The sequence below is a fragment of the Anabrus simplex genome, chromosome 2, assembly GCF_040414725.1.
Source record: "Anabrus simplex isolate iqAnaSimp1 chromosome 2, ASM4041472v1, whole genome shotgun sequence".
Classification (NCBI taxonomy): Eukaryota; Metazoa; Arthropoda; class Insecta; order Orthoptera; family Tettigoniidae; genus Anabrus; species Anabrus simplex.
This window is the reverse complement of record NC_090266.1, coordinates 883781364-883805184: the sequence shown is the minus strand read 5'-3', so window position 1 is coordinate 883805184 and position 23821 is coordinate 883781364. Positions and strand designations below refer to the sequence as shown.

Here is a 23821-nt window from a genome sequence, read left to right as displayed (position 1 = left end):
TCAGTCTTCGACATTAGATAGGATTGTGTTTTCAACAGACACTATAAAAAATGTTAAAAAAGATTTGATTTTGCAACGATCCAGGAAAGTGCAACAGCTGACTGGGATGGCTGAACACAGGCCGAAATGATTGCAAAAATCTACTACACTCTCGAAGTCATGGGAACAAAACCCAAAGGATGACCTAAATGGTGATTGACCAGTATGTTATACAACAACAAAAGCATAAATTTTCACCTCAGCATAGCCCCACAATCAAATCAAAAGGAGAATCAAAACATGTAGCAGACCCTGTCACTAGGCAGGGCAGATGATGATGACGACAATGATGCACTAAGGGAGATCACAATTATATTAGTATACATACCTTGTAATGTTCTCGCAAATGATCCTTTAGTGTGGAAGCCCGTGTGAATTCTCTGTGACACTGGCGGCACTGATATAGCTTATCAGCTTTTTTCCATTCTTCCAAGTGCTCTGTTTTGTGAGCATCTAACTGGGACTGAAATAAAATATTGCACAAAATTTTAAAAATCCACTGATCTCTTATTTTGAAAAAAATAGAAAGAATAAAGCTGAAGACACAACAGTTGAAAAACAAACACACATCAAATATTCCAACAGTTAATTTCTAGATATGTCGATTTGATATAAAGATACCGTGCAATCCTCTAGTCTTGAAATGCATGCTGAGTCATAAGTTAACAGAAAGCAGAAACTGACAGTTTTGTGTACAGTCTAATAATCTCAGAGGATATGGGAAGTCTGATCGAAAGGATACGGCAATATTATTGGAAAATATTTCATGGTATTACCAAAGCATGCAGGGGATTCAGTACCAAAACTGAGGACTTTACCCTAGATGAATCATTATCACTCAGCATCACTATTCCCAAGGACAATCAGGAATAAAATCATCCATGCCACTCTATGACAATGCCATATTTGTTTACTGTCAACACTCATGTGAAGAAAGAGAGCAGCATTTTATTTTTTCACATTTCACAAGAGAGTTACTCTTTGCAAAATTAAATGAAGTTCAGGTGGTTTCTGCCATCGTTTAGCCAAATTTTGAAATTAATAGAACAAACCTCACTGGCTTGGTAACCGTAAAGATACGTCTGCGAGTGGACTGCATTTGGACAGATGTATACAGCACAATCTGTTCCTGCCTTTCAATCAATGAAGGAAACATTATGTCAAGTATGGTATAAGGTTAACCAAGTTTCAGTAAACATAATTATTTTGAAGTCACTAGTTTGAAGTGTATATAGCATTAAATATTATCACAAAAAAATCACTAAATTACTCCCATATTTTTAACCATAAACACAATATTTTATATATTTTACACAATTTTTTTGAAAAATGAACACCAAAACACCTGGCCCTTGAATGTAACTAATGAACTAGGTATGTAGTATAAGAGACCATTCATAACATGAATAAATAACACTGAGGCACAGTCATGATTAAAAATTGAACTGCTTCGAAGTCAGAGTACCACAACACCAAACTATTATACCATGAGTCACCCAGATCTATTGCTAACTTTCTTAATTTTAATACTAACCTGAGTGGTGAATTCATCACCACACTCAGAACAAAATAAGCTCTCTTCCTTCTCATGAAGCATAACATGTGCTTTAAGACTTGCAATCCTGGAGAACTTCTTATCACACTCAGGACATCGAGGGTCATCAACATTGTGGGTGGCTTTGTGGAGCATCAAGTTTGACTGAAAAAAAAAAAATCATTTCTTAGAGTCCAGCATAATTACACAAAACATGAAGAAAGTGAAATAATGATAGCCATTATCAAAAATCAACTTTACTTCAAAATGATGACCAAAGAATTAAAAGAAGGAAAGACGACGACTACAACTGTAAAATGCTTGCCATATAAGAAGTTGCAGCATTCAGACATGCCAACTTTAAAAATTGGAAAATCAGGAAAATTCTGGTGGCATATTGAGACATATTACAAAACATACCAATGGTATAATCTACTAATTCAACAAAACTCAAAACATTAACAACTCTTTTAGGCCTACATACTTTTTCACAATTTATATATGAATTGGACGTACTGGACATACCTCAGCTTTAAGAACATATAACTTTTCAGTATTCAATGTGCTGAACATCATGTGACTTCGTTGTTGTTGTTGAACAAACCTATAGCTGCCTTAGCCCTCTTCAGAAACTCTGAACTTAATTCTTGCCCTGAGCACTTGCCTTGTTAAACATTTTTTAACATTAAAAGTTTCTCAGAAGTTTGATCATACAGCAAGGATCCAAACTATATTCTCTCCTTTGTAACGTCACTAAAAATCCTATCACACTCTTTATAGCTATGTGGAAATGATACAATAGCAAGCATCACCTTAGTCTGTCATATTTAAGTATGCTACCAGCTAATTTCATCTGACCAATCAATGCCAACTGAACATCAATTATCCCTTTTGCCAGGTCTATTTCTTCCAGCTGAAAGTTACAGAACTGGGAGAGTAGAGTATCAATTGCTTCATCTAAATGTTTTGTTTCACTAGTCAGAATGTTCAGAAACTTGTTTATGAAAAATCTAAGACTAGAAAATGATACCTTACTTACAGCAGAACTTTGTCTTTGAATGGAAATTTGTGTACCATATAGTCATATGATGAAGGAAAGCCCTTTCTAACAGAAATAATACATACCTTTCCTCAGACTTCGAAGTGTTCACCAAAGCAAACAAAGAGTTCCCTATCATCAGATCACAATCATCCTTTTTGATCTGCTGAGCATGATATAATCTACATCATGGAGACTGGAAGAGATTTTAATAATGCGTCATTTCACAAACCTTGCTGTCACATTCTTCAACAGTTCCCCCCACAACTGACCTCAATAAGTGGATACGCAGCATCCCTAATTGAGGAGCTATGTTTGGATTCCCAGAGACAGCCATAATTTGGAAGACGGGAAAAAGCTCCACATTAGCTCACCTAATGAACTGAACTTGCATATGAGGCGGTTAGGTGGATTATCGGAGTGATATGACAATTGTGATATGCCCAGTAAATGTTGTTGTTATTATTATTATTATTATTATTATTATTAGATATGCGTGTGTGATTGTGTATGTGTGTGTGTGTGTGTGTGTATGTGTGTGGTGCCTTAACCAGTCAGCAGTTCATTTCTTCAGGAAATCCAGGTAAGATTTTTTTTTTTGTCTCAGTTAAAGTATGCCCATTAGTCAGGTAGCTTCGGTATTTCCTCATGACAATGACCTCTCTAAGAATAGCACACCCCTCACTCCTTCACAGAACATAGATGCCGGTAACCTTTTGAAACAAGAACTTTCACTATATCCTCATACTCTCCAGTGTTGTCACTTGAACAGCCTAAGCTTGCCCGCACACATTGACGAAATTCAGGCTATATTTAACAAAAATAGCGTCCATCTGATAGGTATCAGTGAAAGTTGGTTATCGCCATCAATTCCAAACAACATGGTTCGTCTTGATGGTTATAACCTCTACCGCCATGATCGTACAAATAAGAGGGGTGGAGGTATTGTTCTCTACTGTAGAAATGACCTGAAGAGCCGTGTCATTTGTACCTCATCGACCGGTGAATTGCCGAGAACGGAGTTTATGTTCGTTGAAGTAGTTGCTAGTGGACAGAAAATACTTATGGGAGTGGTTTACCGACCACCTAAAGTATCTTACTTGACCGAGTTTGAAACGCACCTACTTAACTTGCTACCAGCCTATCAACATATTATATTAGGCGACTTCAATACAAATCTACTTACAAAGAAATACAATACTAAGAAACTAGAAGATTTACTTTCCTCATGTGACTTGACTATCCTTCCCTCTGACCCTACAAACTATGTACGTACTGCCAACAACATTTCCCACACCTGAATAGATCTCAAAGTAACAAACAATCCTCAGAAAGTGATATCCCACGGACAAATTTCAGTACCGAGAGTGTCCATCCACGATCTTATATTTCTTGCGTACTCACTTCGCGTTCCAAAATATAAACCTAGGTATATAACGTGCAGGAATATGAAAGATATCGACATCTATGAATTAAGACACGATGCCTACAATCTTCCATGGAATAGCATTTTAAATCTGACAGACATTGATGAAAAAATAAATACATTTAATTCGTTAATACACAATCTATATAACAAACATGCACCAAAAAGACGGATCAGAACATCCCGCAAACCTAGTCCATGGCTAACCCCCGCAGTTAAAAATATGATGTCTCAACGTGATGCTCTTTACTGACATTTCAAACGTACTCAGGACCCAAATGACTATGAACAGTATAGAATAATCAGGAATAAAACTAAACAAATCATCCGTAATCTTAAATTTAAATATGTTCGCGAATCAGTAAGTAACCTAAATACGGCTAGTGCCTGGAGGCATCTCCGAGCCATGGGCATAGGAAAAACACATGAACACACCAGGCAAATGCTGGGGCTGTACCTTAATTAAGGCCACGGCCGCTTCCTTCCAACTCCTTGTCCTTTCCTATCCCATCGTCGCCATAAGACCTATCTGTGTCGGTGCGACGTAAAGCCCCTAGCAAAAAAAAAAAAAAACACATGAACAGCTTCAGGTACCTGACATTCCACTCGACGATTTAAATGAGTATTTCACGGAAGAGAGAGCTCAGTCTAATTCGCTTAACAGACCACACGTAAAAACGTCCCAACACCTGTCCCACAAAATCGCCCCTGCTTTGCCTTTCGTATCGTCAGTACTAATGAAGTTAAGAAAGTCTTGTATTCTATTAAATCCAAAGCAAGCGGTGTCGACGAAATTCCTATTACTTTCATACATAATATTATTGGCGCTATTCTACCCATTCTCACCCATATTTTTAATTACTGTCTCAAAAACTGCACATTACCGACAATTTGGAAGTACGCCAATGTAATTCCACTTCCTAAAAACCCAGGTTCGAAACTCCTATCCGATTACCGTCCCATTTCGATTCTCCCTGCTCTCTCCAAAGCGTTAGAACGGTTGGTACATGCGCAAATATTGGAATACCTTCCGGCTCACTCTCTTCTTGACCCCCTGCAATCTGGCTTCAAGAAGGGTCATAGCACGGCCACTGCCTTACTCAAAGTGACTGAGGACATCAGACAAGCAATGGACGAACGACAAGTGACAATACTCACACTCCTTGACTTCAGCAGTGCTTTTGACACGATAAACATCCAGACATTGCTGATGAAGCTCAAATCGTTCTTCGGTAATATTGCTTTAAAATTTTTCACCGCATATCTCACAGATCGTATGCAACGTGTTACAGTACAAGATACTGCTTCTCAGTGGAGACTCCGGAAGGCAGGAACCCCCAAGGTTCTGTTCTTGGCCCCCTTTTGTTTGTCCTCTATATAAATGATATCTCCTCTAAAATAAAGTACAATAGATATCACCTCTTTGCCGACGACCTCCAGATTTACTGCCACGTTATTATAAATGATATATCGAATGCAATAAGAGATATTAACTCTGACCTTCAATAACTCAGTGTGTACGGCAGTGAAAACTCTCTCCTCCTCAACCCCCAAAAAAACTAAAACAATTATTATCGGTTCTCAGAAAAAAAAAAAACCATGGCACTACAGCCCTTGAAGGGCCTTGGCCTACCAAGCGACCGCTGCTCAGCCCGAAGGCCTGCAGATTACGAGGTGTCGTATGGTCAGCACGATGAATCCTCTCGGCCGCTATTCTTGGCTTTCTAGACCGGGAAATTATTAAACATGAAATTATTAAACATCATGTATAAAAATTATGCTATTCCTCCGGTGACATTAAATGCCACCGTAATCCCGTTCAGTAAGGAAGTGAAGAACCTAGGTATGACCCTAACTGAAACTCTTGACTGGTCTGCACATGTAAGAAATACATGTAGAAAGATGTACGCAACGTTACACCCTCTAAAACGACATAAGGACATTTTGCCACAAGACGTAAAGATAAAACTACTCCAAACTTTGATACTACCAATACTTGACTACTGCGACATTGTCCTCATTGATGCAACCCGTGAGCAAACTATGAAACTTCAACGAGCATTGAACTCTGGTCTTCGATTTGTTTTTAACCTGAGTTATGATGCTCACATAACCCCTAGCTACACATTCCTTTCCTGGCTGAAACCCGAGAGGCGACGGAAATTCCATCTACTTACGTTGATATACCGAACTCAGAAGGAAAATCTACCCAAATACATCTCATCAAAATTCCATTTATTATCCTCATTCCATAATTGTAACACTAGATCTGGCACTTCCCTCGCTATTCCCGTCAACCACTCATCAATATATAACAGATCCTTCGTTGTGGCTGGGTCACGACTTTGGAATTCACTCCCAGCTGCTGTCAGGAACTCAAACTCAATGTCGAAATTTAAGACTGCATGTAGAGATTACCTGTTGAATACTGCTGATTGTCTCATGTGATTGTTTCGTGTGTATGATGACGTATGATAGGTTGTGTGATTGTGATTTTTATTATTATTATTATTAATATTATTATTATTATTATTATTATTATAGTGTAATTTACATAATTTTAGCTTCTTACTCATGTACATAGATCACTTTTATGGCCATACTTACATTTCCATTTACTTTATTACTTATTGTGTTCTCTTTTGCATTGCTTTTTTTCAGTTTGTATTGTGATAGTACATATATCACACCCCCGAATTATATGTAGAAGTTAGAGATATTATTGTCAGTAGTCGATTTATTATTATTATTATTATTATTATTATTATTATTATTATTATTATTATTATTATTATCAGTATTCCATTTGTATATTTTGCTATTTATATTTATAAGCTGGAAGATATCCACATATGTAGGTATGAGTAATTTGTTTTGCACGAGTGGGAAAACATTGCTTTAATAACTCTGGTAATTTGAATGAGTCATATGGCTACCCCAGAGCTTGTTGTTGTACCAGGGAAATTTGATGATTCATGTAAAACTCCCGAGTGTTTGTTTATAACTTGGGAGAAAGAAGAGGTTTACTCATGATTGGCTGGCAAGCACCAATCCAGACGTATCATCTGAGAGGAGGGGGATGTTGATGTCTATAAAGGTTGATCATACGGCGGCAACCAGGGCATTGTAAGGAACATTGTAAGGGTGATTGTAGAGGTGATTGTAAAGGAACGAGACGGAAGATAACTACAACTACAACTACAACTGAGGCACTGTACGGGAAGGAAGTGGTGCTGATACACGGTACTGGAGTGACACGGCTGCAATGGACTGGACTTCAAACGTTCGTGGAGCGTAGTCTTGTTATGTTTGTGGAAAGTGGCCGATTGTGGAGAGTGCTTGCGCATTAAGTAGTGTAGCACTTGTGGCGGCCTAGCATTATATGTTGGTGAAAGCTATCTCAGACTTTCCATAAATTTATGTTGAGGATCGACAGACGTGTGTATATATCTCTACAACAAGTGTTAAAATATGTGAACACAGAAATACAAGGTACAGTATCTGTGTGATGTGATAACTGCCAATTATGAGAATCAGTAAGTCGAATTGATATAGAGACAGTGAAGGGTATTTATCTTCATACATGTACATTGTTCATCGGACTATCTACAAATGGTAGCTTAGTTCTCGCTTTCGTTTTCCCACGATTTTCATCATTATTGTTGTTGTTGTAAATATGGAGTCTTCCAGCAATATTTTGTGTGTGTATTATATGTATAATGTTGTATGTTGATGAGGTGCTCATGCACGGAATTTGTTCAGAATATAGTTAGCTATTTTAGAATCTGTGTTATTGATGAACCTAGGTGCAGTTCCTACCTAATTAGTCGTTTTCAGGAGGTTAGGTAAGGCCTGCAGCAGATGTACCAGTACGCAGCATTATGTACACGCCCTGGGATATAAAGTTTATCATGCTCTTATCTAAATTCGAGGGATCCATTCTGGTGAACTCTGGCGCCCATACTCCGGACATTTCGGTTAATTATGCTTATTAATTTTATTAAGTTTTTGAGTAATTTTATTTATATATTTTTATTCATCATTTTATTTATTATTATTATCATCAAATAAAAATTACAATTGGCTTCCCAACGTGTGGCTGAATGATTGGTACATCTGTTAGGCTTATAAGCGTAGGTGCACTTGTCAGGTGTGGATGGAATTCTGAAAACTATGTCAGTGAAGTGTTTTATATGTACGTGATTTGTATGTTGGAGTATGAAGAAATGTTGTAGTGAGTCGAGTATTATAAAACTGAGAATTAGAGAGGTTGTTAAAGTTACTAGTACTATGAATCAGGACAAGAGAAGTCAAAAGAATTCCACCACATTGAGTTTATCTAATTTAAGTGAGAAAAGCGAAATGGCTGATAGTAGGAAAGATCAATCGGTAACGATAGGTGAGGAACCGAGTAACCCGTCTCAAACTCAGAACGTAAGGGATCAAGGCGAGGCTTCAATGCTCAGTATGCTTAAATCGCTACTTGATAGTCAGAGTAAAGAGTTGAAGAGTGAACTGAATTCCTTAAGTAATGAAATATGCAGTATTAACAGTAAAATCGATAATAATAATGTTGAATTGTCCAGTAAACTCGATAATAATAGTATTGAATTGTCCAGTAAGATTGATAGTCAAAGTAAGGAGTTAAATTCAGTGAGTGTTGAATTGTCCAGTAAGATTGATAGTCAGAGTAAAGAACTGAAGAGTGAATTGAGTTTTTTAAGTAATGAAATATACAGTATTAATAGTGAATTAAATTCAGTTAGTACGGAATTGTCCAGTAAGATTGAGAATCAAAGTAAGGAGTTAAATTTAGTGAGTGTTGAATTGTCTAGTAAAATTGATAGTTTAAGTAGTGCTGTGAATGGTAGAATAGATGAATTGAACCAGAAGTTTGACCATCAAAGCAGGGAAATTCAGGAAGTCAATAATAAGGTAGAAGCTCAATGCTTGGAATTGACTGAGAAAATTGAATGCCGATTTAATGTAGTTAGGAAAGAATTTGTTGAAAACAGCAAGGAATGTGATAAGAGAATAAAAATAGTGGAAGATAAAGTCGAAGAAATAGATAGAATTAAATCCAATCAGAACGTTTTAGCGAAGCGTATAGATGAGAAGGATGAGAAATTGGAGAAAGACCTTAAGTCGGTAAAAGATGACCTCAAGTCAGTAGAAGGAAATGCCAGAATGGTAGTTGAAGAAGGAATTAAAGCATGTCATGTAAAGTTAAGGAAGGAGATCAGTCAAATCCAAGTAGGTAGCAGCATATGTAATAGGTACGTATCTTGTACGAAGGACTCTGAATTACCCAAGTTTAATGGTCGGCAGTTTAATCCGATGGAATTCTTGAAAACGGTGGAGAAACGGTTTTCCAAGAATCTTGACGATGGTTTGATTGAGTGGAGTATGGTTGATGAGATGTTGGATATTGCATTTGTTGGAGAAGCGAGATCCTGGTTTCAAGTTTATAGACAAGGTATTTCGAGTTTGGAGGAATTTAGGGAGAAATTTAGTTCTAAATTTTGGAGTGATGCTATTCAGGGAAGGGAAAGAGATTGCGTGCTATTTGGCAAGTATAAACCTCAGGAAGGTGTATCTATGACGGAGTATTTCTTGGCGCATGTTCTGATCAGCCAGAATATTGAAGGTCTAGCATCGGAGAGAGATACAGTCCGCCAGATGTTGAGGCATTTTCCTGAGAAGGTCGGATTAGCTGCATGTATGCAGAATATTGTTACGATTAAAGAATTAGAGCAGCTGTTAGAGAGGTTTGATGCTTTGGAAGGGCAGGGGAGGACTAGGCAAAGTGAAGGTAGAAATTACGGGGATAATGGGAGACAAGGTAATCAGCTAGGGGGAGATAGGAATAATCAGAATTTCAGTCATTCTAGGCAAGGGAATCAGGGTGGTAATTCCGGAAGGGGAAACAGACACACTAATCAAGGAGGTAATCACCAGGAATATTATGGCAGAAGACCTAATCAAGGGGAATCAGAAAGTAGGGGGCGTACGGATCAAAGACCTCCAGATCAAGTGCAGAGACATGATAATAGTGAACAGTCCACGTCAAGTAATTTAAACCGGAATCGGACTTCTTAGTTGGGTCAGATAGGCAGTCCGATACCGAAATTCCTATTCACGTGATGAAACAGGTAAGTTATGATTTAGACGTGAAAGAGGAATTATTGAATGACCAAGTGTTTTGTGATCAGGGAGAGTTTGTGTATAGGGGGCGTGATGAAGGTAAGAAAGATGTGTCGGATGTCTTACTTTGTGCTAGTGGTGATGGTAATAGCAGTGTTGCGATCGATAATCTTGTGGAAGTTTCTGAAATTGAAAGTGAAGTTTTTTGTGAAGTTGATGAAGGTTGTTTTGTAAGTGAAGTGTGTTCACAGAGTATACATCATGAGGATGTTTTTGTTGATTTAAGTATACGTGAGGAGAGTAAAGTTAGGTCCATTATGTGTGAAAATGGTGACTTTAAGATTAATGAAACTTCTGATAAGAGAGTCGAAAGTAGCAGTGTTGTTGGCATGAAAGTGGTGCAAGTAGGAGCTGATATGGAAGGTGGTGAAGATGGATTAATTGTTGGGTCATTAAGTAGTAATGACAGCAATTTCGAAGTGTATTATTGTAAGAATTTCTGTAATAGAGTGAGCGTGTGTGAGAATGGAAGAGTGCGTGAGATGAAAGAAAGTCTATCCAAGCGAGTGTGTAATGTTTTATTTAATTCTGAGAGATGTGTGAATGATTTGAATGACGTGTTGAGTGATAGCGATGTGGAATGTATGAAAAAGTATGTTATCTGTTTACTTGCATTAATTATGAGTTTGTGGAAGAGTAAACATTGTGAGATTCCCGCGTATTTCAGAAAGAGGGATTTCCTTTTTATGAATGTTCCGAATGAAAGTTTGTATGATTCTTGTGTGACTGGATGGTATGAATGTTTGTGTGTGAGATAGAGTGGATTCTAGACGTACTTAGGTTTTATTACGATACGCGTTCCTCACTTATCGATGTCAATGTTAAGTTAATGTATAGATTTTTCATTTATATTAGGGTCCGTATACTGTGGACAGTAGAATAGGCAAGTGTGCTTATAGATTCCTAAGCACTGACAAAAAGGTCCTTGGGACATTTAATATCTATAGCCTTCGCGGATATAAGAGATAGGATCTGCACCTTGGATGTATATATTATCAATTTTAATGTATGTGTACAGTAGCAAGAAGGGATTGTGTTCAATGCTATATGAAACAATCAGAGTTTTGTGTATATAGCCATATTATTATTATTATTATTATTGTTTGGACAAATTGTATTTCGTGTATGCGAATACAATGCAGTAGACGCAATGTATATATTATTATTACAGTAAATTATGTGTTCAGTTATGTCATTATAAGGTTATGTATGAAGTTCTTTTTTATGGTGAATCATAATATGTGATATCATCGATTCACCAAGGGGGCGTTATGTGATAGTACATATATCACACCCCCGAATTATATGTAGAAGTTAGAGATATTATTGTCAGTAGTCGATTTATTATTATTATTATTATTATTATTATTATTATTATTATTATTATCAGTATTCCATTTGTATATTTTGCTATTTATATTTATAAGCTGGAAGATATCCACATATGTAGGTATGAGTAATTTGTTTTGCACGAGTGGGAAAACATTGCTTTAATAACTCTGGTAATTTGAATGAGTCATATGGCTACCCCAGAGCTTGTTGTTGTACCAGGGAAATTTGATGATTCATGTAAAACTCCCGAGTGTTTGTTTATAACTTGGGAGAAAGAAGAGGTTTACTCATGATTGGCTGGCAAGCACCAATCCAGACGTATCATCTGAGAGGAGGGGGATGTTGATGTCTATAAAGGTTGATCATACGGCGGCAACCAGGGCATTGTAAGGAACATTGTAAGGGTGATTGTAGAGGTGATTGTAAAGGAACGAGACGGAAGATAACTACAACTACAACTACAACTGAGGCACTGTACGGGAAGGAAGTGGTGCTGATACACGGTACTGGAGTGACACGGCTGCAATGGACTGGACTTCAAACGTTCGTGGAGCGTAGTCTTGTTATGTTTGTAGAAAGTGGCCGATTGTGGAGAGTGCTTGCGCATTAAGTAGTGTAGCACTTGTGGCGGCCTAGCATTATATGTTGGTGAAAGCTATCTCAGACTTTCCATAAATTTATGTTGAGGATCGACAGACGTGTGTATATATCTCTACAACAAGTGTTAAAATATGTGAACACAGAAGTACAAGGTACAGTATCTGTGTGATGTGATAACTGCCGATTATGAGAATCAGTAAGTCGAATTGATATAGATACAGTGAAGGGTATTTATCTTCATACATGTACATTGTTCATCGGACTAACTACAAATAGTAGCTTAGTTCTCGCTTTCGTTTTCCCACGATTTTCATCATTATTATTGTTGTTGTAAATATGGAGTCTCCCAGCAATATTTTATGTGTGTATTATATGTATAATGTTGTATGTTGATGAGGTGCTCATGCACGGAATTTGTTCAGAATATAGTTAGCTATTTTAGAATCTGTGTTATTGATGAACCTAGGTGCAGTTCCTACCTAATTAGTCGTTTTCAGGAGGTTAGGTAAGGCCTGCAGCAGATGTACCAGTACGCAGCATTATGTACACGCCCTGGGATATAAAGTTTATCATGCTCTTATCTAAATTCGAGGGATCCATTCTGGTGAACTCTGGCGCCCATACTACGGACATTTCGGTTAATTATGCTTATTAATTTTATTAAGTTTTTGAGTAATTTTATTTATATATTTTTATTCATCATTTTATTTATTATTATTATCATCAAATAAAAATTACAGTATCTTACTTTTTCATTATGACTTTGTCTCTCATCTATACGCTCCAAATTTTATTCTATTTTGTTTGTTGAACTCTGCTTTCTTTCTTCATAATATGTTGTCCAAATCTGTAATTTTTAGCTTATCTTTGATTTTATGATAGAATAGTACATTTCTTTTATTTATGTATTATCTGTAGATTAATTATGTGGTTAAGTGTAAGAGAGGGCCACGAGCCCTAACTTCGCCACTGCTAAAGTCAATAAATAAATAAATAAATAAATAAATAAATAAATAAATAAATAAATAAATAAAACTTGAGAGAAAAGGGCAAGAAGATTTATGTAAATTTGATGAAAGGAACAGTCATTTTTCACGTGACAATGTCTGGCACGTAGTGTCATCAGTATTTTCAGTTATTTTTGGTGAAACTGATGACTGCGTTTTCCTTTTAACTGAGGAGTGTGGAAAAATCTCATTACAGTACTTCACATTTTCAAACGAATAAGACACATCTGCACTTAAGACGGTGCTTAGGAATTTCGTAAGACTTCAAAGTTCTCATCTGAGAATCCTTACTCAGAATTTCACTCCTGGTTAAAGTAACCAAAGGGTCTCACTGCTGCAAAATCCTCTCTAATCATCTTCTAAATGATAATCACAGAGTAGGCACATGTATGGGAATTTTTCTGATCTCTGTGTTGTGTAAAGTCTGAAATTCTCTAAACTTCTCTCTCCTCTTTGCAATCCTTTGCAGATAACAAAATATATCAATAATATCATTTCATCTACTTTTACAATATTTACATTTGCAACATCCTGAACCCTTCTCTGCAGCAAGATTAATTGACAAAAGCAGCTTACAATGATTATGTTACTAATTTCCTGCTTCAAACATCCTGCCAAACCAGTCTTTAATTGTACCATTACTGCAGCATTATCAGCACCAAGAGCTAGGCAGTTTCTTAATGGAATGCAGAATTCCCGTAATGTTGAGAGCAGAAAATTGGCAATGTTAGTTCCAGTAGCGCTGTTCTAAATTAGGAATAAAGAATAGAACCTGTGAAGTTCACCGAGTTCAGGCCTGAAAAATGGTACAACAATAATACATAATTTGAAGTCGCCTTCCTTGTTGCCATCAGTAGCAATAGCCTGTTGCATTATCCTGCAAATTGTCCTATGAAGTCACCTAGTTGTCAGATAGACGCTTTCAGTACTCTTGGTTGGCACTCTGTGAATGGTCAATTTCTTTACTGTCCGTTTAAATTATAAGCAGGACTAGACTATTTGCAAATTTCTACACTTATGCCTCTTACTACTACTACTACTACTACTACTACTACTACTACTACTACTATTTGCTTTACGTTGCACCGTCACAGACAGGTCTTATAACGACGAATATGTCAGATTAAAGACAATTTTATTCATATTCTCATGACTTGTACATTTCAATCTTTTTGCCCCATTGTTTCATTCTGAGGCTCATACTGCCAACTGTTGGTGCTTTGCTCTCTCTTCTATGACATGTGTTCATTTGTCAGAATTATTCTCACACGTATGAATAATACTAAACCTAGAACCTCAGTTTGGTTTGTATAAAGGTAATCAAATATTAAAGGACTTTCAGTCTATTCTTTTTCTAATTGAAATGAATTGAATTAGATTACTAATTCTTCTTCTTCTACCACTTTTTCCCACACCTGTGGGGTCGCGGGTGCGAACTGCGTCGCACATGTAGATTTGGCCATGTTTTACGGCCGGATGCCCTTCCTGACGCCAACCCCATATGGAGGGATGCAATCGCTATTGCGTGTTTCTGTGGTGGTTGGTAGTGTAGTATGTTGTCTGAATATGATGAGGAGAGTGTTGGGACGGACACATACACCCAGTCCTCGAGCCAGAAGAATTAATCACAAGCGATTAAAATCCCCGACCCGGCCGGGAACCAAACCCGGGACCCTCAGAACCGAAGGCCAGTATGCTGACCATTCAGCCAACGAGTCGGACAATTGAATTAGATTACTAATATTATGCTAAAATTATTATTTCCCTCCTTTGGCAGACTTAGAATAGAAGTTACCCTTTCTTTATGGATGCTGTTTTGCCTTCCCATTGAGGCATTTAATTATTTACCCTATATGAACTTAAAGAGAACTTTGGTCTTTCATATATATTGGCCTACATTATTGTGATAGTTTCTTATCTCCTCCACTATTTGTAAGTTCTGTATCCCTTTCTGAAGAATTCAGTGTTGATTACTTGATGACTGTAAAACAGTCGTGGCTCAAGTAAATTTGTTCATTAGGTCCCTCCTTATGAATTTTCTTATTTTTAAAGAAAAAAGAAACAAAGTAAATGTCTATGAGAATTCATTGTATCCTTCAACACTGGTCGTGAAAATCTACTTGGGGATTCTAGTTTCAGCAGACTTGCTCTGAAAAATCCCTTTCCTTCTCGATTTAATAATCTTTTAAATTAGCTTACTGATGTTTAGCTTTTCTCATTTATAATGGTTGTTAATAATATTGGGTTACACAGGGTGGTCAGAAACAACGTGAACTGAGTATACGAGTGTTACAGCTTTAGTTATATCGATAATTTAAAAAAATTACGCCAATATCTCACACCAGCTGCTGAAGTTAGCTAATCAGATCGCTATGCGGGCGAATTAAAATGGTCTGTATGAGGCGGTGTTGCTAAATCCTCATGTGGCGTGGTTGGACTTGAGAGCCATGCCAAGAAATGAGTGCCGAACACTAACACACCATGGGCTTCAACCAATGCACCATAGTGCGCTTGCTATGGGCCGAGCCTATCAGCAGGGAGGCCCTTGTTCAAGCTCCACCCCTGGAGAAGTTTATTTCTTCTATTGGCGCTCTCAAACCGGTCATAAGGCACATGCAGATTTAGCAACACCGCCTTGCAAAGCCCATTTGAAGTCGCCCATGAAGTGATCTGATAGGCTAACTTCAGCAGCTGATAAAATGACAACGGTGCAAGACATCTAATCACTTTTTTCCAATTATTTATCAGTATGAGCAACCCTCTAATGCTTATATACCCGATTCAATTCGTTTCTGACCACCCTGTGTATGTGTGTGTGGTAGAAGGTGGTAGTGTTTCACGTTGGTACCAACAACGTAAGGCAAGCTGATATAAGTACCAACATAGTTGGAGATATGTGGGATCTGGTACATGCAGCACGGATGAAGTTTAAGAAAACGGAGATTATTAGTGGAATACTGTCTAGGAGGGATACTGACTGGAGGGTGATTGGGGATTTAAATGAGACTATGGAGTGGGTATGTGGGAAATTGGTAGAGAAATTTCTAGATCCTAATGGGTGGGTAGGAGTTAGGGATCTGTGCTCAGATGGCCTACACCTAAACCGCAGTGGTACGCATAAGTTAGGAAATTTGTTTGGAAGGGTAATAGGGAGGTACATTCAGGGAAATGGGGTGGCCTAGGGAGCGGTGATAAGGGAACAGGGAACTGGAAATCAAGTAGGGATGACATAAAATTGTTAGTGTTGAACTGTAGAAGTATTGTAAAGAAAGGAATAGAATTGAGTAATTTAATAGATATATATATTTACCAGATATTGTAATAGGAGTTGAATCATGGCTGAGAAATGATATAATGGATGCAGAAATTTTCTCACGGCACTGGAGTGTGTGATATAGATGTTGATTCCCATACCAAGGTTTGTACCTTTAAGGGTGGTAAGGAATGGTAAAGACCCACCTTATTATAATAGAGAAATAAAGAGACTAAGAAGGAAGTGCAGACTGGAAAGAAATAGAGTTAGAAATGGCTGTGGAAGTAAGGAGAAATTGAAGGAACTTACCAGAAAATTGGAGTGTGTATCGTAGAGATAGGATAGGAATGGTGGGAGGGGGAGTATTCATTCTGGTGAAAGAAGAATTTGTAAGCTACGAAAAAGTTAAAGATGAGACACATGAAATTCTAGGTGTAGATAACAGGCAACTTGATATATTTGGAGTGTACAGACCGGGAAAGGGTAGCACTGACGCGGATTCGGAATTATTTGATTGGATAGTCGGCTATGTGGGAAACGACATGGAAAGAAATGTGATTGTAGCAGATCTGAATTTGCCAGATGTCAATTGGGAAGGAAATGCGAATGACAGGAAGCATGACCAACAAACGGCAAATAAGTTAATATGGGAAGGACAGCTGATTCAGAAAGTGATGGAACCAACTAGAGGGAAAAATATCCTGGATGTGGTGCTGATAAAACCAGATGAGCTCTATAGGGAAACTGAAGTAATAGATGGTATTAGTGATCATGAAGCTGTTTTTGTCGTAGTTAAAAGTAAATGTGATAGAAAGGAAGGTCTTAAAAGTTGGACTATTAGGCAGTACCATATGGCTGATAAAGCAGGCATGAGGCAGTTTCTAAAAAGTAACTATGATCGGTGGAAAACGGTAAATAAGAATGTAAACAGACTCTGGGATGGGTTCAAAGAAATTGTTGAGGAATGCAAAAACAGGTTTGTACCTTTAAGGGTGGTAAGGAATGGTAAAGACCCACCTTATTATAATAGAGAAATAAAGAGACTAAGAAGGAGGTGCAGACTGGAAAGAAATAGAGTTAGAAATGGCTGTGGAAGTAAGGAGAAATTGAAGGAACTTACCAGAAAATTGAATCTAGCAAAGAAGGCTGTTAAGGATAACATGATGGTAAGCATAATTGGCAGTCATACAAATTTTAGTGAAAAATGGAAAGGTATGTATAGGTATTTTTAGGCAGAAACAGGTTCCAAGAAGGACATTCCAGGAATAATTAATGAACAAGGAGAGTGTGTATGTGTGGATCTTCAAAAGGCAGAAGTATTTAGTCAGCAGTATGTAAAGATTGTTGGTTACAAGGGTAATGTCCAGATAGAGGAGGAGACTAAGGCCAACGAAGTATTAAAATTTACATATGATAACAATGACATTTACAATAAGATACAAAAGTTGAAAACTAGAAAAGCGGCTGGAATTGATCAGATTTCTGGGGATATACTAAAGACAACGGGTTGGGATATAGTACCATTTCTGAAGTACTTATTTGATTATTGTTTGGTCAGAGGTGCAATACCAAATTAATGGAGAGTTGCTATAGTAAGCCCTGTGTATAAAGGAAAGGGTGATAGACATAAAGCTGAAAATTACAGGCCAGTAAGTTTGACGTGCATTGCATGTAAAGCTTTGGGAAGGCACTCTTTCTGATTATATTAGACATGTTTGTGAAATTAATAACTGGTTTGATAGAAGGCAGTTCGGTTTTAGGAAAGGTTATTCCACTGAAGCTCAACTTGTAGGATTCCAGCAAGATATAGCAGATATCTTGGATTCTGGAGGTCAAATTGACTGTATCGCGATTGGCCTGTCTAAAGCATTTAATAGGGTGGATCATGGGAGACTACTGGCAAAAATGAGTGCAATTGGACTACACAAAAGAGTGACTGAATGGGCTGCTATATTTCTAGAAAACAGATCTCAGAGAATTAGAGTAGGTGAAGCTTTATCTGACCCTGTAATAATTGAGAGGAATTCCTCAAGGCAGTATTATCGGACCTTTATGTTTTCTTATATATATAAATGATATGAGTAAAGGAGGTGGAATCGGAGGTAAGGCTTTTTGCGGATGATGTTATTCTATATAGAGTAATAAATAAGTTACAAGATTGTGAGCAACTGCAGCGTGACCTCGAAAATGTTGTGAGATGGACAACAGACAATGGTATGTTGATAAACAGGGTTAAAAGTCAGGTTGTGAGTTTCACAAATAGGAAAAGTCCTCTCAGTTTTAATTACTGCGTTGATGGGGTGAAAGTTCCTTTTGGGGATCATTGTAAGTGTCTAGGTGTTAATATAAGGAAAGATCTTCAATAATAATAATAATGTTATTTGCTTTACGTCCCACTAACTACTTTTTCGGTCTTAGGAGACGCCGAGGTGCCGGAATTTAGTCCCGCGGGAGTTCTTTTATGTGCCAGTAAATCTACCGACACGAGGCTGACGTATTTGAGCACCTTCAAATACCACCGGACTGAGCCAGGATCGAACTTGCCACATTGGTGTCAGAAGGCCAGCGCCTTAACCGTCTGAGCCACTCAGCCCGGCGGAAAGATCTTTATTGGGGTAATCACATGAATGGGATTGCAAATAAAGGGTACAGATCTCTGCACATGGTTATGAGGGTGTTTAGGCGTTGTAGTAAGCATTTAAAGGAGAGGGCATATAAGTCTCTGGTAAGACCCCCAACTAGAGTATGGTTCCAGTGTATGGGACCCTCACCAGGATTACCTGATTCAAGAACTGGAAAAAAATCCAAAGAAAAGCAGCTCGATTTTTTCTGGGCGATTTCCGACAAAAGAGTAGCAGTACAAAAATGCTGCACAGTTTGAGTTGGGAGGAATTGAGAGAAAGAAGAAGAGCTGCTCGACTAAGTAGTATGTTCCGAGCTGTCAGCGGAGAGATGGCGTGGAATGACATTGGTAGACGATTAAGTTTGAGTGGCGTTTATAAAAGTAGGAAAGATCACAATATGAAAATAAAGTTGGAATTCAAGAGGACAAATTGGGGCAAATATTCAATTATAGGAAGGGGAGTTAGGGATAGGAATAACTTACCAAGGGAGACGTTCAATAAATTTCCAATTTCTTTGAAATCATTTAGGAAAATGCTAGGAAAACAACAGATAGGGAATCTGCCACCTGGGCGACTGCCCTAAATGCAGATCAGTATTGATTCAGTTCATAATCATCCTATGTTATACTGGTAGTTCCAAAGCTTTAAAAATGTAGCATTTTACACAAGATTATTCAAAGGTTCTTACTTAGCTGGATCCTTCCTTTTTATGAGAAAATATCCTGATTTGAATACTGATAATTATAATACAAATTTTTTTGTGTACACATTTCCTTTCATGCCTACTGTATAATTTTTTCTCCCTACCCACAGCCTTGTTCCTTGGGTCCCTCGTATTACCCTGTGCATCTCCTTCATGCACTCTGCTGTCTCAGATTATTGATATATTGTAACATTTTGTAAGATACTGAGTTGCAACATCATCCTGCGTCTATATACGAGTATTAATGCTGCACTGGTATTGTACTTGTCTATTACATACTAGTCTAGTACAGCATCATGGCATGATATCAATCCTATGTATATGTATTCACCATATAGTATGATAACTGAGCTGCTGTATAGCAACTACTGTGTGGTAGTAAAGCACCATCACTAGCTATCTTTTTTACTGAAAGTGTGTTAGCTAAGATAGTGAATGATATGTTCAGCCAACGTACGGTAGCTGAGCTCCAGTATTTCATTACTGTATGATAGAGAGCACCCACCCACCCTTAACAGTATAGTAGCGGACTCATCCACTTATTGTTCTTAAATTTATATTTTATCTTGTTTCCTTTCTCAACTTGGTATTCAATTTGAAAATTTTGCCACAGCATATTTTTCATATATAATTTTTCTCCACATCTATCTGATATATCAGAAGTATCTTTCAATCCTTACCATAACTGGTCTGCATCAAATCCTCTTGCTATTTTGGAAGATACTTCATCCCTGAATCCATTTTCTAATGCTACCTCCACATAAACTTCTATTTCCACTGATTTTACTACCATATCTAGCCATATATCACTGGGCCATCCTTCAGCACCACACCAACCGTCAAACAACCTTTACATGTAGTGTTGTAGCAATGTGAACTTCTAACAACACAAAATCAATTGTATTGAAATGGTGGAATAGAAAAATAAAAAATACAAATTTGTATGCAAATTAGAACCTTTATCCTAACCTTAAAACTTGTTTTTCTGAAGCAAAACAAATACCGTGCCAGTTGTCTCCTCCACCTCCTCTGAAATTCAATCAACATTAGTCTATACCTCTGTACAAATCATGTACTTCAACTCCACCACCATCTTTTTCTACTCAGTATCTTTATGAATCTTTTAACACCCCTTGAAACATTTCTTAAGATCAACCAGTTAATTTTTATATTATTAAAAAATGCCTTGATCAAGTTCCTCAAATTGTATCTACTAGAGATGGGTCGGAGTCATTCAAAGAAAGGAGCGCGCTCTCCAGATGGAGTCAGCTCCGGGGAGTCGTTTGAAGGAGCGGTTTGCTCCAAGCATCGCATGGCTCGAAGAGCCTAGCCTCTTCCACCCCCACCCCACATGCCACATTCATTCGCTCCTTCGACACGCTCCAAGCATTGTATCGCTCTTCCTTCTTTCATTCAAAGATGTGTGCGTCTGTGCCACTGCTGCCAATGACACTGTGAGAAGGAAAGGAAGGAAATGGTTGAAAATCTATATTATTAAGAAATACATTCTGATGTATGTCCTTGCAACGAATATTTTTTCCTGTTAAATATTTTAAAAATAACGACGGCAAACAATCTCTTTTGCACCCTTCTTCACCAACACCCCTTACTACAAACCGTGTTTAGGATGTAGTTTATCAAATAGCCAATAGATAGCATTGCAATACGGTTCTTCTCGAAGAATATCTTTCTTGGAAACCCGAAAAATTGTGAGAAACACATTAGACAGGGTATCAACATCTGTTAACTAGACATGTCAGTCTCAATATACCTGCCCCTGCCATAAAGACATTATGACCAACTCAACCCGTAAACCATTCATTAAAAAATAAAATCCCATTATTCCAGTGTACATTGAGAAAATTTGTCATTTCTCTTAAGCAGAATGTGATCACTTCCATAACACGCCAAATTCCTGTCTTTATTTAATTATTTTATACTAAAACAAATGCGTCAAAATTTTGAGTAGACAACATTATCTTCTTTTTTCCTTTTTATTCATCTGATCTATTGGGAACTGGAGTTTGTCGAAATTGGTCTATGGTCAGTTTTGTCTACAGTGTTCAGTGGGAATCATGGCTTTAAGGCAAAAGAAAAAGAGTGACATTTGGAAGTTTTTAAAGATTTAGGCGATGGGAAAGCAAAAACAAATGCGTCAAAATTTTGAGTAGACAACATTATCTTCTTTTTTCCTTTTTATTCATCTGATCTATTGGGAACTGGAGTTTGTCGAAATTGGTCTATGGTCAGTTTTGTCTAGTGTTCAGTGGGAATCATGGCTTTAAGGCAAAAGAAAAATAGTGACATTTGGAAGTTTTTAAAGATTTAGGCGATGGGAAAGCAAAGTGCAATTTTTGCTCAAAACAGATTTCGTATAAAAGTGGCAGTACGTTCAATCTCTCGCACCACGTTCGAAATTTACAACCTACTATGTCGTTATCTACAGAACGGCTTACTCCCGCTCTTCCCTCTTGAGAAGAAATTTCAGATGATTACAGGTCAGGAGTGGCTCCGATTGCAACTTCTAATGAGGATGATTGTGCAGTCACACCAGCATCAGCCTGTGTTACACTTGAGCAAAGCGAAATGCCGTACCGGAATTCGGGTTGGATGTCCATTATTTCCTACATGCACCGACCTATTTCCAACAAAAGGAATAGAGAAATTGATTATTTCGTTTTGGAGACAATTGTGGAAAATTACTTGCCATTCTGCATCTCCATCACAAGTAATTCTTCCACAATTGTATAATATGGCGAAAGAATTTGTCAAAGAACAATTGGAGTCCGCAATCTATGTGACATTAACTACTGTTGGTTGGACATCTATGAACGATTCCTACTTGTCCGTGATGGCTCATTTCACCAAAGGAGTCGAGTTGGTATCTCTTCTACTGGAATGTTTCAAGTACGACGAGAAGCACACTTCTCAAAACTTGGCTGAAGAACTCAAGAGTTTTCGTGAGTGGAAAGTGGAGACTAAAATCGTGTGTATTGTTAGCAATAACGCTGGAACTATTGTGGCTGCAATACATCAGACAGCCTGGAGGCATATCCCATGTTTTGCCCATAATTTAAATTTGGTTGCGAAGTGTGGACTCCACTGTGTTAAAGACATCACTGCGAAAGTGAAAAAAATTGTGGACTATTTCAAACGCAGCTCACAAGCTGAAGGCAAACTGCAAAAAATGCAGGAGCAGATGGGTGAACCAGTTGTGAGTATTAAACAAGGTGTGGTAACAAGGTGGAATTTCACCTTCGTTTTGCTCGAGAGGATTATTGAGGTCCAACGAGCTCTAATTTCAACAATTGCCTTAAACTAACCTGATCTGCCGCAGCTAACTAGCGATGACATCCAAAAGATTAAGCAAGTTTGTGAAGTGCTCAGAGCTTTCAACCGATCACTGAGGAGATGAGCAGTGAGAAATAAGTGACAGCTTCTAAAATGATTCTGTTGAGCCAGTCACTTAAACAATGGTGTACCCAGTTTGTAAATAACTCTGCAATGTGTATGGAGGTGCAGGAGATGGCTCAAAAGATACTGGAAGCTCTCACAGTAAGGTTTAGAAATATCGAAGAGAATGACATTTTCAGAGGCAACAACAGTAGATCCACGCTTTAAATTACATGGTTTCACGGATAAGAGTTGTTATAACTTCTGCAAACAAGGACTTGTCCGCTTCTGTGAAAGTCACCAACTTCCCGTTAGCTCAGATGATGTTTCTCCTATTGCCCTCTCTGAAAAGGGGTCCACTGTGTAGGTTGCCTTCACAGCTAAAGTTTCGAGTTTTGTCCGGAGTCCATAACCAAAATCAGCTGCGATAATTCAAGTGGATAAATTCCTTCAAGAGGCATTGTTGCCTCTGAAAGGAAATCCACTTGTTTCGTGGTGAGAAAGAGAACATGTGTACCCTTCTCTCCATAAACTGGCATTGAAGCGTTTGTGTGTAGTCGCTACTTCAACGCCTTGTGAAAGAATTTTTTCAAAAGCAGGACAGACTATAATTGAGCAGCAGTAGGAAAGCGAGTGTCGCAAATTTTATTTTTAAGTTCTAATTTAA

The 23821-nt window shown here is 37.8% G+C and overlaps 1 protein-coding gene across 1 annotated transcript in view; it reads right to left on the bottom strand.

The window, feature by feature from the left end:
- LOC136863722 (zinc finger protein 236) overlaps window positions 1-23821 on the bottom strand; it is a 795935-nt gene that overhangs the window by 652320 nt on the left and 119794 nt on the right. The window contains exons 6-7 of the mRNA XM_068226059.1: window positions 1574-1738; window positions 368-502 (exon numbers count right to left, since the gene is read on the bottom strand). Coding sequence (XP_068082160.1) covers window positions 368-502; window positions 1574-1738 — 300 coding nt within the window. The remainder of the gene's footprint in view (window positions 1-367; window positions 503-1573; window positions 1739-23821) is intronic.